We start from the raw sequence: 19,010 nt of genomic DNA, 5'->3' as shown, positions 1-19,010 counted from the left end.
AACGAAAGAGTGAGGTTGTCAATCTCACCGGCTTGCTGTAACAAAGGATTAACCGTATTGTGTGGAAGATGATTGTTTGCGAAGAAAACAGTAGAACAAGTATTGCAGTAGATTGTATTTCGAGTAAAGAGAATTGGACCGGGGTCCACAGTTCACTAGAGGTGTCTCTCCCATAAGACAAGCAGCATGTTGGGTGAACAAATTACGGTTGGGCAATTGACAAATAAAGAGAGCATGACAATGCACATACATATTATGATGAGTATAGTGAGATTTAATTGGGCATTACGACAAAGTACATAGACCGCCATCCAACCGCATCTATGCCTAAAAAGTCCACCTTCAAGGTTATCATCCGAACCCCCTCCGGCATTAAGTTGCTAACAACAGACAATTGCATTAAGTATTGCGCGTAATGTAACTAGTGACTACATCCTTGAACATAGCACTAATGTTTTATCCCTAGTGGCAACAAGCACATCCATAACCTTAGTGGTTCTTGTCACTCCTCCGGATTCACGGAGGCATGAACCCACTATCGAGCATAAATACTCCCTCTTGGAGTTACTAGCATCAACTTGGCCAAAGCATCTACTAATAACGGAAAGCATGCAAGATCATAAACAACACATAGACAAAGTCTTGATAATCAACATAACAAGTATTCTCTATTCATCGGATCCCAACAAACGCAACATATAGAATTACGGATAGATGATCTTGATCATGTTAGGCAGCTCACAAGATCCGACAATGATAGCACAATGGGGAGAAGACAACCATCTAGCTACTGCTATGGACCCATAGTCCAGGGGTAGACTACTCACACATCACACCGGAGGCGACCATGGCGGCGTAGAGTCCTCCGGGAGATGATTCCCCTCTCCGGCAGGGTGCCGGAGGCGATCTCCTGGATCCCCCGAGATGGGATCGGCGGCGACGGCGTCTCTGGAAGGTTTTCCGTATCGTGGTTCTCGGTACTGGGGGGTTTCGTCACGGAGACTTTTTATAGGCGGAAGGGCAGGTCAAGAGGCGGCACGGGGGCCCCACACCATAGGGCCGCGCGGCCAAGGGGGGGGCCGCGCCGCCCTAGGGTTTGGCTCCCCGTGGCCCCTCTTCGTCTCTCCTTCGGACTTCCGGAAGCTTCGTGGAAAAATAGGCCCCCGGGCTTTGATTTCGTCCAATTCCGAGAATATTTCCTTACTAGGATTTCTGAAACCAAAAACAGCAGAAAACAACGAATCGGCACTTCGGCATCTTGTTAATAGGTTAGTTCCGTAAAATGCACGAATATGACATAAAGTGTGCATAAAACATGTAGATAACATCAATAATGTGGCATGGAACATAAGAAATTATCGATACGTCGGAGGCGTATCAGCATCCCCAAGCTTAGTTCTGCTCGTCCCGAGCAGGTAAAACGATAACACGTATAATTTCCGGAGTGACATGCCATCATAATCTTGATCATACTATTTGTAAAGCATATGTAGTGGATGCAGCGATCAAAACAATATGTATGACATGAGTAAACAAGTGAATCATATAGCAAAGACTTTTCATGAATAGCACTTCAAGACAAGCATCAATAAGTCTTGCATAAGAGTTAACTCATAAAGCAATAATTCAAAGTAAAGGTATTGAAGCAACACAAAAGAAGATTAAGTTTCAGCGGTTGCTTTCAACTTGTAACATGTATATCTCATGGATATTGTCAACATAGAGTAATATAATAAGTACAATAAGCAAGTATGTAGGAATCAATGCACAGTTCACACAAGTGTTTGCTTCTTGAGGTGGATAGAAATAGGTGAACTGACTCAACATTGAAAGTAAAAGAATGGTCCTCATAGAGGAAAAGCATCGATTGCTATATTTGTGCTAGAGCTTTGATTTTGAAAACATGAAACAATTTTGTCAACGGTAGTAATAAAGCATATGCATCATGTAAATTATATCTTATAAGTTGCAAGCCTCATGCATAGTGTACCAATAGTGCCCGCACCTTGTCCTAATTAGCTTGGACTACCTGGATTATCACCGCAATACATATGCTTTAACCAAGTTTCACAAAGGGGTACCTCTATGCCGCCTCGTACAAAGGTCTAAGGAGAAAGCTCGCATTGGATTTCTCGCTATTGATTATTCTCAACTTAGACATCCATACCGGGACAACATAGACAACAGATAATGGACTCCTCTTTTAATGCTTTAAGCATTCAACAACAATTAATTCTTTTCTCATTAGAGAATCCACGATAACCCCCCCAAGTTGGTGGCACTTCCATCATATGCCCCCCTTGTGTCACTGACATGTGGGGCCGGACCCCACATGTCAGTGACACAAAGGGGGGCATATGATGGAAGTGGGTGTGAACTAGGGGGGTTATCGTGTATTTTCCCTCTCACAATATGCATGCTCAAACCATTCAACTCAGTGTAGATCGCCCTTACTTCAGACAAGACGAACATGCATAGCAACTCACATGAAATTCAACAATGAGTTGATGGCGTTCCCCGATGAACATGGTTATCGCACAACAAGCAACTTAATAAGAGATAAAGTGCATAATTACATATTCAATACCACAATAGTTTTTAAGCTATTTGTCCCATGAGCTATATATTGCAAAGGTGAATGATGGAATTTTAAAGGTAGCACTCAAGCAATTTACTTTGGAATGGCGGGAAAATACCATGTAGTATAGGTAGGTATGGTGGACACAAATGGCATAGTGGTTGGCTCAAGTATTTTGGATGCATGAGAAGTATTCCCTCTCGATACAAGGTTTAGGCTAGCAAGGCTTATTTGAAACAAACACAAGGATGAACCGGTGCAGCAAAACTCACATAAAAGACATATTGAAAACATTATAAGACTCTACACCGTCTTCCTTGTTGTTCAAACTCAATACTAGAAATTATCTAGACCTTAGAAAAACCAAATATGCAAACCAAATTTTAGCATGCTCTATGTATTTCTTCATTAATGGGTGCAAAGCATATGATGCAAGAGCTTAAACATGAGCACAACAATTGCCAAGTATCACATTACCCAAGACTTTTATAGCAATTACTACATGTATCATTTTCCAATTCCAACCATATAACAATTTAACGAAGAAGAAACTTCGCCATGAATACTATGAGTAGAAACCAAGGACATATTTGTCCATATGCTACAGCGGAGCGTGTATCTCTCCCATAAAGTGAATGCTAGGATCCATTTTATTCAAACAAAACAAAAACAAAAACAAACCGACGCTCCAAGAAAAAGCACATAAGATGTGGCCGAATAAAAATATAGTTTCAGGGAGGAACCCGATAATTTGTTGATGAAGAAGGGGATGCCTTGGGCATCCCCAAGCTTAGACGCTTGAGTCTTCTTGATATATGCAGGGGTGAACCACCGGGTGCATCCCCAAGCTTAGAGCTTTCACTCTCCTTAATCATGTTGCATCATACTCCTCTCTTGATCCTTGAAAACTTCCTCCACACCAAACTCGAAACAACTCATTAGAGGGTTAGTGCACAATATAAATTGACATATTCAGAGGTGACACAATCATTCTTAACACTTCTGGACATTGCATGATGCTACTGGACATTAGTGGATCAAAGAAATTCATCCAACATAGCGAAAGAGGCAATGCGAAATAAAAGGCAGAATCTGTCAAAACAGAACAGTTCGTATTGACGAATTTTAAAATGGCACCAGACTTGCTCAAACGAAAATGCTCAAATTGAATGAAAGTTGCGTACATATCTGAGGATCATGCTCGTAAATTGGCATAATTTTCTGAGCTACCTACAGGGAGATAGACCCAGATTCGTGACAGCAAAGAAATCTGAAACTGTGCAGTAATCCAAATCTAGTACTTACTTTTCTATCAACGGCTTAACTTGGCACAACAAAACTCAAAACTAAGATAAGGAGAGGTTGCTACAGTAGTAAACAACTTCCAAGACACAAAATAAAAACAAAGTACTGTAGGTAAAAACATGGGTTGTCTCCCATAAGCGCTTTTCTTTAACGCCTTTCAGCTAGGCGCAGAAAGTTTGTATCAAGTGACATCAAGAGATGAAGCATCAACATCATAATTTGTTCTAATGATAGAATCATAAGGTAACTTCATTCTCTTTCTAGGGAAGTGTTCCATACCTTTCTTGAGAGGAAATTGATATTTAACATTACCTTTCTTCATCTTTTATATCTAAATAGGAGACCCCCACTACAAGATTTTGTTCTCTTCTCATGAGGCCACGTCATCAGTTTTTTGCCCACACGTCGCGCGTAGCGTCTCTCCCCACTCCCTTCCGGTCTCGCATCCCACATTTTTTCCACATGGGGTCGAGGCGTGTCGTCGTCAATTCATTTTCCAGATCTCCCGCAGTGTTGCTCCTTGACCTGTCCCGATTGAATTCTTTGGCAGTCGGTTGCTCTTCGTCTTCTCCATAACCAATCAGTTTCCTCTCCTCATCTTCCCCACCAAGTGAATGCAAGAGTAACCGATGGATCCTCCCTTCTCTATTTAAGCTTTTTAAGCGACGGATCTGTGCTCCATCCATTTCCATCGTCTACTACCCGTCCGCCTCTTTCCCGCTGGTACCGCTCCCATGGCCTCAGCACCAACGCGATGGAGAGGCGAATCTGGAGGAGCTGGTACCTACCTCCCTGAGCACAAGGGAAGCGCTTGATGAGTCGTGTGGCATCGACTCTCAGTCTCTCGCATCTCCATCACAAAACACCTCTGGGCAGGTTAATCCCCGATTAGATCTCTTAATTTAAATTCACTTGCAGTTATTTTCATATCTGTGTAGTCTGTTACTACACATAAACGGATGCCTCCCTGACGAGATTAAACTGACGTTTTGATGCAGCACGTCTTACTGATTCCTCCATCGCTGGATATATGGCTATATTTTCAATCCTGTGGAATTGTCCTGCTACTTTACCGTGAAATTATCATGGAGAATTGTGGATTGTATACTTCAATGCCTTCTGTAATTATTCCATAGATGACTGTGTGTTCTGTGTTATTTTCCACCTCACGGTGCCTGTATCGAATGGTCTTCTGAATTGTTGTCAATTCGTGGTACTGATTTCTCATATTACAACACGGAACCATATATTGTTATGGTGAATGGAGCCACGAGAGTTGGAATTCAGTAGTGCACTTTGACTGTAAACAGTACCAAATTGTCTTACTTTTCCTATTGCGAATAGACTGTTATTACAAGGCATGCAAGACAAAACAAGAGAAATAGTTACATCAGATTTGTGAAGCCATCCTTGAGCACTGTGGACATTGTTCTTAACATAATGGGACACCATGAACAGCTCATGTTTAAAGTTTCTTTCCGATTCTCCAATCATCTGCTTCCGCACGGTCATGGCCTCAGCTTTACCTGAAGGTGTTGCAGCCTCCCCCACTCATCGGAGATCTTAAACGAGTGGTTACGAACAAAAACATTCAGAATACCTATGAAGACTCCTTCAGGTCATTTTTCCAAAGTTAGTACTTATTTTAGTTTCCCAAAGTTAGTTCTTATTTTAATTTCCCAAAGTTTTTCTTATTATTAGACAGCCAAGCACAACCCAGGTAAGTAACAAAATTGTTCTGTATATTCCTATAGCCCGGAAATATTAGCTGCCTGTTATCATGATTTTTTTTAGCTTGGATCATATGACTCATGTAAAATGCACATCTCACTTCGCTTGCTGATTCTTTATTGTTCCTATTTTAGAATTAATAAGAGAGAAGTTTTCTATTCAGTAAATTTTGTCAGCAACAATGTATGATTTGCAGTTGTATGCTTTCTGAAATAGATCTCTTGCCATAATAATTAAATCATTATTTTCTCTATTACTTATATTTGTGGATATTTCTGCTTCCTTGGCAATATTAAGCTCTAAACAGCTTTATGTATTTCATCGCACATTCAGATGTATTTGTAGGCACCTTCGGGTATTTACAACATCAGCAGGCTGCTCACATCTTGCTTGGTGACTAAATAAGAATGGTTTCAATGCTCTTATAAGCCAAAGTGAATACATGTACATATCAGTATTCAGAAATAAATTTTGTACATATCAGGAATACATGTACATATCAGTATTCGGAAATAAATTTTGTACTTCATGATAGTGTCATCTCAAAAAGTTTGTAATCACATGTACATATAAGTATTCGGAAATAAATTTCGTACTTACACGCATGAGTGTGGGTGTATTCTGTTGAAAATGTTCTTTTTTGTTTTCCTTGAAGTTGCTCCATATGTTGTTTGATCTTTGATTGTCATATTTAGTTTCGGTGTATACTTTTCATCGAAATTTATTAGAGGGGGTAGAAAGTCCCGCAGCAACGCGCGGGGTATCATCTAGTATCAATAGTAGCACCAACGGTTCGAAGAAAAGGTCTTCCCAATATAATGGGACAAGATGCATTGCATTCAATATCCAAGACAACAAAATCAACGGGAACAAGATTATTGTTAACGGTAATGCGAACATTATCAACTTTACCCAAAGGTTTCTTTGTAGAATGATCAGCAAGATTAACATCCAAATAACAATTTTTCAGTGGTGGCAAGTCAAGCATATTATAAATTTTCTTAGGCATAACAGAAATGCTTGCACCAAGATCACATAAAGCATTACAATTAAAATCTTTAACCTTCATCTTAATGATGGGCTCCCAGCCATCTTCTAGCTTTTTAGGAATAGAGGCTTCGCGCTCTAGTTTCTCTTCTCTAGCTTTTATGAGAGCATTTGTAATATGATGCGTGAAAGCCAAATTTATAGCACTAGCATTAGGACTTTTAGCAAGTTTTTGCAAGAACTTTATAACTTCAGAGATGTGGCAATCATCAAAATTCAAACCATTATAATCTAAAGCAATGGGATCATCATCCCCAATGTTGGAAAAAATTTCAGCAGCTTTATCACATGCAGTTTCAGCAGCTTTAGCAGTTTCAGGCAGTTTTTCGCGCTTTGCATTAGAAGTGGAAACATTGCTAACACCAATTCTTTTATTAGTATGAGTAGGAGGTGCAGCAACATGTGTAGCATTAGCATTACTAGTGGTGGTAATAGTCCAAACTTTAGCTATATTCTTCTCTTTAGCTAGTTTTTCATTTTCTTCTCTATCCCACCTAGCACGCAGTTCAGCCATTAATCTTATATTCTCATTAATTCTAACTTGAATGGCATTTGCTGTAGTAGTAATTTTATCATGATAATTCTCATTAGGCAAAACTTTTGATTTCAAAAGATCAACATCAGAAGCAAGACTATCAACTCTAGAAACAAGAATATCAATTTTATTGAGTTTTTCCTCAACAGATTTATTAAAGGCAGTTTGTGTACTAATAAATTCTTTAAGAATGGCTTCAAGTCCAGGGGGTGAATTCCTATTATTGTTGTAAGAATTTCCATAAGAATTACCATAGCCGTTGCCATTATTATAAGGATATGGCCTATAGTTGTTACTAGAATTGTTCCGGTAAGCATTGTTGTTGAAATTATTATTTTTAATGAAGTTTACATCAACATGTTCTTCTTGTGCAACCAATGAAGCTAATGGAACATTATTAGGATCAATATTAGTCCTATCATTCACAAGCATAGACATAATAGCATCAATCTTATCATTCAAGGAAGAGGATTCCTCAACAGAATTTACCTTCTTACCTTGTGGAGCTCTTTCCGTGTGCCATTCAGAGTAGTTGATCATCATATTATCAAGAAGCCTTGTTGCTTCACCAAGAGTGATGGACATAAAGGTACCTCCAGCAGCTGAATCCAATAAATTCCGCGAAGAAAAATTTAGTCCCGCATAGAAGGTTTGGATGATCATCCAAGTAGTCGATCCATGGGTTGGGCAATTTTTAACCAGAGATTTCATTCTTTCCCAAGCTTGAGCAACATGTTCAGTATCTAATTGTTTAAAATTCATTATGCTACTCCTCAAAGATATAATTTTAGCAGGGGGATAATATCTACCAATAAAAGCATCCTTGCATTTAGTCCAGGAATCAATACTATTCTTAGGCAGAGATAGCAACCAATCTTTAGCTCTTCCTCTTAATGAGAAAGGGAACAATTTTAGTTTAATAATATCACCATCTACATCTTTATATTTTTGCATTTCACATAGTTCAACAAAATTATTAAGATGGGCAGCAGCATCATCGAACTAACACCGGAAAATTGCTCTCGCATAACAAGATTCAAGAAAGCGAGTTTAATTTCAAAGAATTCTCGCTGTAGTAGCAGGTGGAGCAATAGGTGTGCATAAGAAATCATTATTATTTGTGGTTGTGAAGTCACACAACTTAGTATTTTCAGCGTTGGCCATTTTAGCAACAGTAAATAAAGCAAACTAGATAAAGTAAATGCAAGTAAACTATTTTTTTTGTGTGTTTTTGATATAGAGAACAAGATAGCAAATAAAGTAAAACTAGCAACTAATTTTTTTGTATTTTGATTTAGTGCAGCAAACAAAGTAGTAAACAAAACTAAGCAAGACAAAAACAAAGTAAAGAGATTGAGAAGTGGAGACTCCCCTTGCAGCGTGTCTTGATCTCCCCGGCAACGGCGCCAGAAAAGAGCTTGATGGCGTGTATTTCACACGTTCGTTGGGCAACCCCAAGAGGAAGGTATGATGCGCACAGCAGCAAGTTTTCCCTCGGAAAGAAACCAAGGTTTATCGAACCAGGAGGAGCCAAGAAGCACGTTGAAGGTTGATGGCGGCGAGATGTAGTGCGGCGCAACACCAGGGATTCCGGCGCCAACGTGGAACCCGCACAACACAACCAAAGTACTTTGCCCCAACGAAACAAGTGAGGTTGTCAATCTCACCGGCTTGCTGTAACAAAGGATTAACCGTATTGTGTGGAAGATGATTGTTTGCAGAAAACAGTAGAACAAGTATTGCAGTAGATTGTATTACAGTAGATTGTATTACAGTAAAGAGAATTGGACCGGGGTCCACAGTTCACTAGAGGTGTCTCTCCCATAAGACAAGCAAGCATGTTGGGTGAACAAATTACAGTTGGGCAATTGACAAATAAAGAGAGCATGACAATGCACATACATATTATGATGAGTATAGTGAGATTTAATTGGGCATTACGACAAAGTACATAGACCGCCATCCAACTGCATCTATGCCTAAAAAGTCCACCTTCAGGTTATCATCCGAACCCCCTCCAGCATTAAGTTGCTAACAACAGACAATTGCATTAAGTATTGCGCGTAATGTAACTAGTGACTACATCCTTGAACATAGCACTAATGTTTTATCCCTAGTGGCAACAAGACATCCATAACCTTAGTGGTTCTTGTCACTCCTCCAGATTCACGGAGGCATGAACCCACTATCGAGCATAAATACTCCCTCTTGGAGTTACTAGCATCAACTTGGCCAAAGCATCTACTAATAACGGAAAGCATGCAAGATCATAAACAACACATAGACAAAGTCTTGATAATCAACATAACAAGTATTCTCTATTCATCGGATCCCAACAAACGCAACATATAGAATTACGGATAGATGATCTTGATCATGTTAGGCAGCTCACAAGATCCGACAATGATAGCACAATGGGGAGAAGACAACCATCTAGCTACTGCTATGGACCCATAGTCCAGGGGTAGACTACTCACACATCACACCGGAGGCGACCATGGCGGCGTAGAGTCCTCCGGGAGATGATTCCCCTCTCCGGCAGGGTGCCGGAGGCGATCCCCTGGATCCCCCGAGATGGGATCGGCGGCGACGGCGTCTCTGGAAGGTTTTCCGTATCGTGGTTCTCGGTACTGGGGGTTTCGTCACGGAGACTTTTTATAGGCGGAAGGGCAGGTCAAGAGGCGGCACGGGGGCCCCACACCATAGGGCCGCGCGGCCAAGGGGGGGGCCGCGCCGCCCTAGGGTTTGGCTCCCCGTGGCCCCTCTTCGTCTCTCCTTCGGACTTCCGGAAGCTTCGTGGAAAAATAGGCCCTCGGGCTTTGATTTCGTCCAATTCCGAGAATATTTCCTTACTAGGATTTCTGAAACCAAAAACAGCAGAAAACAAGCAATCGGCACTTCGGCATCTTGTTAATAGGTTAGTTCCAGAAAATGCACGAATATGACATAAAGTGTGCATAAAACATGTAGATAACATCAATAATGTGGCATGGAACATAAGAAATTATCGATACATCGGAGGCGTATCAATGGTGTAAGCGAGGCCAGGTAGGATGCACAAGAGATTGATATTTGTGCTATCTTACCAGGCTCACTTACGCCACCCCCGAGTGTACGGTGACCAAACATTTTAATCATCGACATTTTGAAAATCTCAAAGCAAATGGAATGACAAAATAGAATATGTGCCTCATACATTGTTGGTCAACACAAATACTATGGTCAGAAATCATAGTTGCAGTATACACCGCCGTATACTTTGCGTAAGGGCCCCTTTCCCCGGTCGGCGTTCCGTCAACGGGTGCTTGACGACACAACAACGCCGATCTGCATCTCCGGCGCAGAACCACGCCAGTCCCTCGCTGTCCCGTGAACGAGTCCTTGATGCAAAGACCGTGCCGGCCTGCCCAGCATTATGCCGGGCCGTGTTGCCGCGCTTCAAGCCGTGTGTCCCGCGCCCGCATCGTTCGCCTTCTTGCCGGTGAACCAATAGGCTGATCGTTGGAATAAGGAAACCGATGACAGCCGGTCGCAAGATTAAATTGCGATCGGCCGTCATCGGCTTCCTTATTCCAACGATTAGTCTATTCGTTCACCGGGCAAAAGGCAAAGAGTGCAGGGCGCGTGATCGACACGGCCCGAAGCGCGACAACGGGGTCGGCATGATGCTAGGGAGGCTGGCACCGTCTTGGCATTAAGGACTCGTTCACGTACCGGACGGCGAGAGAAGAAAGTGGTGCTGCGCCGGAGAGGCATGTCGGCGTTGTTGTCTCATCAAGGACTCGTTCACGGAACGGCGGCCGGGAAAGGGGGCTCGTCTACAAAGTATATTGCGGCGTATAGGTGACCAAACATTCTAATCATCGGCACTAAAATGGAAGAAAGAGCCAAGTGGTATCTCAACTAGATATCATATGCCTCATACTTTGTTGGTCGAAAGAAATATTAACATTCGTGGATGGGGTCGCGAGGCCGGGTAGGATGCACAAGAGATTGATATTTGTGCCATCGCACCGTGCTCGGTGGCCCCACCCCGGAGTGTACAAGTGACCAAACAATTTAATCATCGGCACTAGAATGGAAGAAAGGCCAATGCAATTAAGAAGTAGCTAGTATGAACTAAATGGAATGCCTCATACTTTGTTGGTCGAAACAAATATGAACATCCCGGGATGGCGTCAGTGAGGCCAGGTAGGATGCACAAGAGATTGATATTTTTGCCATCACACCAGGCTCACTAGCGACACCCCGGAGTGTACGAGTGATCAACCAACCATCTAATCATCAACAAGTACAAAAACACCACCAAACCAGCAACCATGGTGACATAAGTCAAGATGCTCAAACACACATAGCATGCATGGAGCAGATGCTCCAAAGGGATTATTCATCACTTGGTATAGACCAAGTGATGCTCGGCAAAAGAGAGGCCAATCAAGAACCAAGTAAATCCAAGTAAGTGATAGATATGCCTAAACAAGCAACAACACATAGCATATCCCAACCTAACCGGATGAGACAAGTCTTGGTAGCCAACTTAATCACCTAGCACCACCTAGCCTTTTAAAACCATCGAAACAGTCCTTTTTCTTCAAAGGATTCCACAGATGGCATTCATTTACATGATCCCCTACTGTGGATATCTCTATTTTCATCAAAGCCAACAAGAAATAGAAATTTATCATTACTCGCTTGAGTTCAAAACAAAGCTCGGGGTACCATAAGGGATTATTCATCACTTGGTAGTAACCAAGTGATGTCTGGCAAGAGAGAGGCCAAGCCTGAGCTAGTCAATCCAGTAGAGATGGATATGCATAAGTAAGCAAGAACACATAGCCTATCCAAGTTAACCGAGATAAAACCAACCTTGACAACCAACTTAATAACCTAGCATCACCTAGTCTTTTAAACCATCGTAAACTTCCCATTTTCTTCAAAGGATACCACAGTGGCATTCATTTACATGATCCCCTACTGTGGATATCTCTAATTTCATCAAAGCCAACAAGAAAAAGAAATATATCATTATTCAGTTGAGTTCAAAACAAATCTAGGGTCCATAAGGGATTACTCATCACTTGGTAGTAACAAAGTGATGCTGGCAAGAGAGAGGCCAAGCATGAGCTAGTCAATCCAGTAGAGATGGATATGCATAAGTAAGCAAGAGCACATAGCCAATCCATGTTAACCAGATAAAACCAAACTTGACATCCAACTGAATAACCTAGCATCACCTAGTCTTTTAAACCATCAGAAACTTCCTATTTTCTTCAAAGGATACCATAGTGGCATTCATTTACATGATTCCCTACTGTGAATATATCTATTTGGATAACATAAGCAATCCACACCAGTAAACAAGTCCTCATCACCTTATACAGGTTCAAACTTTGGATTTGTTTCCAACAAAGGTTGGAAAACAAATCAAATCCATTTAGTTTAACTGAATCATCACCAACACATGGTTCATTAATAAGAACAAGCATAGCACCAATTAATCAAGCAATATAGCAGCATCAGTAACAAACATAGCACCAATTAATCAACTATAGCTCCACCAGTAACAAGCATAGCAGCAATTAATCAAGCAATAGCAGACATGACTCTGCACATGACACTTTACTAAAGCCAAAGCTTCGAGTAAAGCAATCAAGGCTTTCATGCAGCTTCTTGACAGGCAACAACCGCAAGCAATGGGATCATAATTCAATCCCCGTGCACATACAAGGTGATAAGCGATTAATTACAATTGCATTAGACATCAATTGCAACCTGGCAAAGGTGAAGATTGAATCACCCAATGTCCGTAACCAAGCAATTGCATGGATTCAGCTACCATAGCGAGTTCTCCCCCTCTCGCATTGAGGAGATACCGAGAAACAAGCATCCGAGCATTTCATCGAGCACCTTGTGCTCGCGCGGGAGAGGAAGAGGGAGGGGAGGGCGAGGTGGAGCTCACCGAAAACAGGGGTGGAGGAGGAGTTTGACGACGATGGCAGGGGTGGAGGAGGTGGAGGACGCGGCGGCTCGGCCTCCTCCTTGATGCGGCGGCGCCGGACCCTCCTCCTGCACGCCTTGGCCCCTCCTCCTCCACGCCGCAGCGGCATGTGCTGCTGCTGGCGGGGATGGGTGGAGCGTGGGGGCATGCGCCCCTCGCGGAGGAAGGCGGCGGCGATGGCGACGGCGACGACCATGGCGGCGCGCCTTGGTACGGATCGGAGGGGAAGAAGGGAGAGAGGCGGCGCGGCGGTAGAGGGGATGAGGGCGCGGGGAGGGGTACGGGGATAATATAAGTTCCCCTATTTACGTGGCGCACCGGCTCAAGTGCGCCACGGAATCAACAACTCCGTGGCGCACCGCAGCAAGTGCGCCACGTAAATAGTTATTTCTGTGGTGCAGCAGGCCGTGTGCGCCACAGAAATACCTACGCTAATAATTGAGAGTGCCAGGATGTGGGCCCCACATAGTTTCTGTGGCGCAAGGTTCAGCAATGCGCCACAAAAATAAGCTAGTTTTGTGGCGCACACAGTCTCGTGCGCCACAAAAAAACTTTCTGTGGCGCAGTTTTCTTGGTGCGCCACAGAACTAAGCTCCACCTATAAGCATTTTCCTACTAGTGTAAGCGAAGCAAATCCATTACCTTCCTGACCAGGTATAGGTCAGGTGGCACGCCCTTGCACCAGCATCGGATGTGTGTGTCGAGGCTTTGCGGGCCGTCGCTCGAGGGACCAGGGCCAGCCGCAGTCCTGGGAGCCTCCCGGCTCTACTGTGTTGCCCGTCGCTGCTCGCCGGTGGGTTTCTGACCGCAACAAATTTATAATAGCGAATGTAGGGAATACCTATTTTTATTTGGTCCTCTAAAAGTAACCTTAGTTACAAAATAGTGGTGATGGAACCTAGGCTTGCTAAAGCGCATACTATATGTTGCATAAATTCTAAGGACGCGCTAGCTATAGTCGCCTAGTACATGGTTTTCATTCAGCCCTCGCCACCCCGACCTTCGTTACCACTGCAGGACAAATGCAGTTCTCTTTTGCATATTTGTGGTCATTCAACGCAAAATAGTGAGTGATCTACTCCCTTCGTTTTATGAAAGTTGTACTACCAGATTTATCAAAATTTATCAAAATATTAATAAGTTTCAAACAATCTTCGTAAGACGGAGGGAATACATCAGATGCACACATGACAGGTTGTTTCAGCTGCCCCACCGTGGACATTTTTGAATTAACTTGATGTACTCCTGCTCCTGCTGTTGTGCACTACCCCTAGTACTAATTTCTTTTTGTGCAGTTACTTGTGTTCAAGAAAAAACAACAAAAAGTTTGCTGTATTGTAGTACAGACTGTACGGTACTGTACTACATTCCGTATTGGAGTACGTTTCAACTTGCTTGCAACCGGCAGTGGCATGCAGCATGCACTCCATGTCCACCAGGTAAGTTACAAAAAAAGTGGGCCAGTGCGCTGTGTGTCATATCGCACAAACTTTTCCGTGTTAGCATAACAGATCAATCTGGAGCTAGGTCGTTAATGCTTAGTCACGAATTAATCAGAAACTTGAAGCAAAAAATGATCTCGAAACGGATTGGCGGTTAGCAGAGCAGGCATCAGGCATTTATCTAGCAAAAACTTCATTCGATTTCACAATCGCAGATCTCGACGCCGCCGAGCGCTGGCATCACGCTCGCTACCTCACCAAGAAACTCAAAACTAGAGAACTTTCATCGTCCCTGCTTCCTACCATTAGAGACAAAATTTCGCAGGGGTAATCCTAGAAACCTCACGAGCAAAATTGGTCCCGCGTCCCTCACGGGCACGCGGCGCGGCGCGACGCTCCTAAGCCACCTCCGCCTTGCGCTGCTCGCCGGCATCAGCGACGGCGACGGTGGCGAAACCGAAAGCGAACGGCCTGGCGCTGGCGATGAAGGACGGCATCTGGTCCCCAGCCATGATGACGACGACCTTTGGCTCCCGGTCGAGCGGCGCCATCTTCGCTCCCCGCGCCGACGCCGACTCCGCCGTGGCGCCGCTCCCGCGCCGTGACGAGCCGGAGGGCTTGCGGCTCGTGCAGATGAGCACGAGCAGCGCCACCGCGATGAGGCCCATCATGAGCGCGAAGCCGAGGAAGAGGTAAGGCGTCGGCGTTCTCCACAGATCCGGGTGCGTGTGCGCCGCCGCTGCTGACGCCGCCTCCCCGCCGCCGACGCCCACCAGCACCGCCGCGCCTTCTCTCACCGGCCTCATGATGAATGAAACACACGGATTTGTGCCTCCTTTATCTTCTTCTCTAGCAGAACTCTCTGCGTGAACACTACAGAGTGGTTTCAATATTTCTCTTCTTCTCTGTTGCTGGATGCTAGCTGTGAGACTGCGACCGAGGAGAGGGTAGATGAAGGAGCTATATATAGGCGGCGGGCGGGGACGGGGAGGGGAGCGGAGAAAAGAAACCGCGCGCTGGAGCTTGGGTGCGTGCCTCCCCCAGGTGCTCCTGCTGCTGTTCTTGCTGGGTTTGGTTTCTTTCTGCTGACGCGGCCGCATGCAGAGGACGACAGCTACCAAGCTGCCGCGGCGGCTAGGTTTCGGCCGCACGGGCTGCTGGTTTGGCCTTTCGAGACAGCTAGCGGGGACCATCAGAGATGGTACTCTACTACGTTCACAATCATCTTGTGTTCTGAAATTAGTCAAATTCAAACTCCATAAAATTAAATCAAATATTTAGGAAAATATCAACATTTATAATCTGAAATTTATTGTATTATAATTGTTATAAAGTATATTTTCAAATTATATGCATTTTGTATTTTGAATATTAATATTTTTATTCTATTCTTGGTGAAATTTTAATTCTGACTAAACCTAGAATGCTACTAGGTAATTGTGAATGGAGGGAGTACCGTATGACAGATCGAAACAAAAGAAGTCAAATGATATATGGTGATATACCTAAGGCTCTGGAGGTTTCTTCTGCGCAATGTGGACCATGCAGGTTTTGCATGCGTTTTGTGAGAATGAGAAGCAGAGACTCGAGAACGCAAACGCGCGAGAGTAATGGTAGAGATTGGCGCTCCGCACGGGAGGATATTCACCGCAACATCTTCTAACGTCGGGCGTACACCTCCCATCTCTGCTTCTCGGAGGGCTTCTTCGTCGGGAGCCTCGGCTCCTTTTTTTGGCCAATGATACGACAAAAATGGCTAGCACAAAAATGTGGAAAGCATGGCACTGGGGTCGATTGGCTAGCACAAAGATGACGAGCACAAGTGGAGCTTCCTCGTGGTAGATATTCTCTGTATGACGGCACCGAGGGTGCACCTAGGCAACCCCTTGTGTTCTCGAAGCCCATTGTGTTCTTTTTCTTCAGCACCACCAGGCCGTCGTCGTGGAGGGTGAGCTCTACAATAACCCTCTTGAGTTGGATCGATGGGCAGACACTTCTTTTGTATCCACCAATAACCGACTTGAGTGGGATGCTCTAATTCGTTGTCACTCGGTTACTCTTTCCGTACACAAATAAATATGCATGTAAATATGTCGTAAGTCAAACTTAATTAACTTTGACCAACTCACTTGAAAATGTGTAGTTTCATTTATAACACTAAATTAATATCACTGGATACATCTGGATATATAGCTTAATAATATAATAATATAATATTATATATGTTGCTATTTTTATGTAAAAACTTGGTCAAATGGAGGGAGTAGAATAAAATTATTCATGGTAGGAGCTAATTCGTACTACCACCTCCATTCTAAAATATAATTTTTTTTTATAAAATGTTAGTATTTCGGAACGGAACGGAGGTAAAAGTTAGCGTACGCGCGGCGGCCGCCTGATGGCATCGTCCCTAATTTCCCACGTGGTATGTATGCATGCATGCTTCATTTCATTATCGGCGCATGGTCCGTGTTCGAAGGAAAACTGAGAGCGATCGAGAGAGAAGCAAATGAATCAACTGTGTTCTTTATTCCATTGACAATCGGGTATTTATACAAGGTCAACCGTCGCGAAGAGGAGACGCGACTGATCGTGGGGGTGTGAGGGAGCGTCGCGTCGGTTGTCGAAGCAACCGCACGACGACGGTTACATAGGGAGGATTCCCTTTAATTAAGTAAACTAATTAAATCCTAACACTCCCCCTAATCCTTCCTTGTACTTGTGATTGATCATCCTTGGAATAATCTTCTCCAAAAACCCTGTGGGAAAAATATGAGAAGTAGTGTAGGATATGCTGGTAAAACTCCTTCAAACCCTGTGGGAAAATAAGGAGAAAATGATCCAACATATAATGATTACTGCCTCCATTAACTCGATATGAAGTATATCCATAGAATTTAGAGGGCAATAAATATGTCGTATATACTTTCCTAAAAACCCCGGTGGGGAAAACAGAAAATATGACATATAATCTTATGTTGATATTACCTCATTAAAAACCTTTATGAGAACCTGTAAAGTAAACTCATAAAGGGAAAAAGAGTGTAATATGATGCTTTGAACAGGAATAGTTCAGGAAGGTACTCCCCCTGACTCTTGCAAATCCCGAAGTCGGCGCATACCAATTCCATGAATATATTTCTGGAACGTTGAAGTTGGTAGAGACTTTGTGAATAGATCAGCGAGGTTATCGCATGATTTGACTTGCAAGATGTTTATTTCCCCACCCTTTTGGAGTTCATGGGGATAAAACAACTTAGGGGCAATATGCTTAGTGATATTGCTCTTGACATATCCTGTTTGCATCTGTGCAACACAAGCCGCATTATCTTCGTAGATAATGGTAGGTGATTCGATAGAACCGATTCCACATGACTGTTGTATGTGGTTTATCATTCTGCGAAGCCACACGCATTCGCGTGATGCCTCATATAATGAAATTATTTCAGAATGATTGGTGGAAGTGGCAACTAGAGTCTGTTTCGAAGACTTCCATGATATAGCAGTTCCACCATGTAGGAACACAAAGCCGGTCTGTGATATGGCATTGTGGGGATCAGACAAATAGCCAGCATCAGCATATCCAATCACATCGGAGTCCAGATTTCTCTGAAACTGATAGAATAGGCCAAGATCCTTTGTGCCTTGGAGATATCGGAAGATATTCTTGACTCCCGACCAATGTCGTTTGGTGGGAGCTGCGCTGTATCTAGCAAGTAGATTCACTGCAAATGCAAGGTCAGGTCTCGTGCAGCTTGCAAGATACATTAGCGCTCCAAGGGCACTGAGATATGGGACCTCGGGTCCCAACAACTCTTCTCCATCATCCCTCGGCCTGAACGGATCTTTCTCTACGTCTAGAGAACGAACCACCATGGGAGTTTTAGATGGATAGGATTTGTCCATATTGAATTTCTCCAATATTTTCTGGATATAGGCAGCTTGGTGTACCATTATACCTGAGGGAAGGTGCTCGAGTTGGAGACCCAAGCAAAATTTGGTTTGACCCAAATCCTTCATCTCAAATTCTGTCTTTAGATGATTGCGTGCTTCATCAATATCTTGTGTGTTGCCAATGATGTTGAGATCATCGACGTACACGGAAATGATGCAAAATCCTGAAGAGGACTTCTTGATGAAGACACATGGGCAGTCATCACTGTTGGAGTAACCCTTGCGAAGAAGGAACTCACTAAGTCGGTTGTACCACATCCGTCCCGACTGTTTCAAGCCGTATAGAGACTTGTTCAGTTTTACACAGTACATGTTGCGTTTTGTGCTTGCATCCGGAACAGAGATTCCTTCTGGAACCTTCATGTAAATGTCCGAATCTAGTGACCCATAAAGATATGCGGTCACGACGTCCATCAACTG

At 43.4% G+C, this 19,010-nt stretch overlaps 1 protein-coding gene and 1 long non-coding RNA gene across 2 annotated transcripts; one reads left to right on the top strand and one right to left on the bottom strand.

Moving 5' to 3' along the window:
- The first annotated feature begins 4,271 nt into the window (after positions 1 to 4,271).
- Positions 4,272 to 5,138, top strand: LOC124683964. The gene is made up of 2 exons (XR_006996869.1): positions 4,272 to 4,759; positions 4,882 to 5,138. It is a non-coding gene; the product is annotated as an uncharacterized LOC124683964 (long non-coding RNA).
- A 9,896-nt stretch (positions 5,139 to 15,034) lies between these two features.
- LOC124683963 (protein GLUTAMINE DUMPER 6-like) lies at positions 15,035 to 15,442 on the bottom strand. The gene has a single exon (XM_047218378.1). The coding sequence runs from the start codon at positions 15,440 to 15,442 to the stop codon at positions 15,035 to 15,037; it is 408 nt and encodes a 135-aa protein (XP_047074334.1).
- Positions 15,443 to 19,010: the final 3,568 nt, after the last annotated feature.

Source organism: Lolium rigidum, chromosome 1 (assembly GCF_022539505.1).
Source record: "Lolium rigidum isolate FL_2022 chromosome 1, APGP_CSIRO_Lrig_0.1, whole genome shotgun sequence".
NCBI lineage: Eukaryota > Viridiplantae > Streptophyta > Magnoliopsida > Poales > Poaceae > Lolium > Lolium rigidum.
The sequence above is the reverse complement of the archived record's forward strand: the minus strand, read 5'-3'. Positions and strand labels throughout refer to the sequence as shown.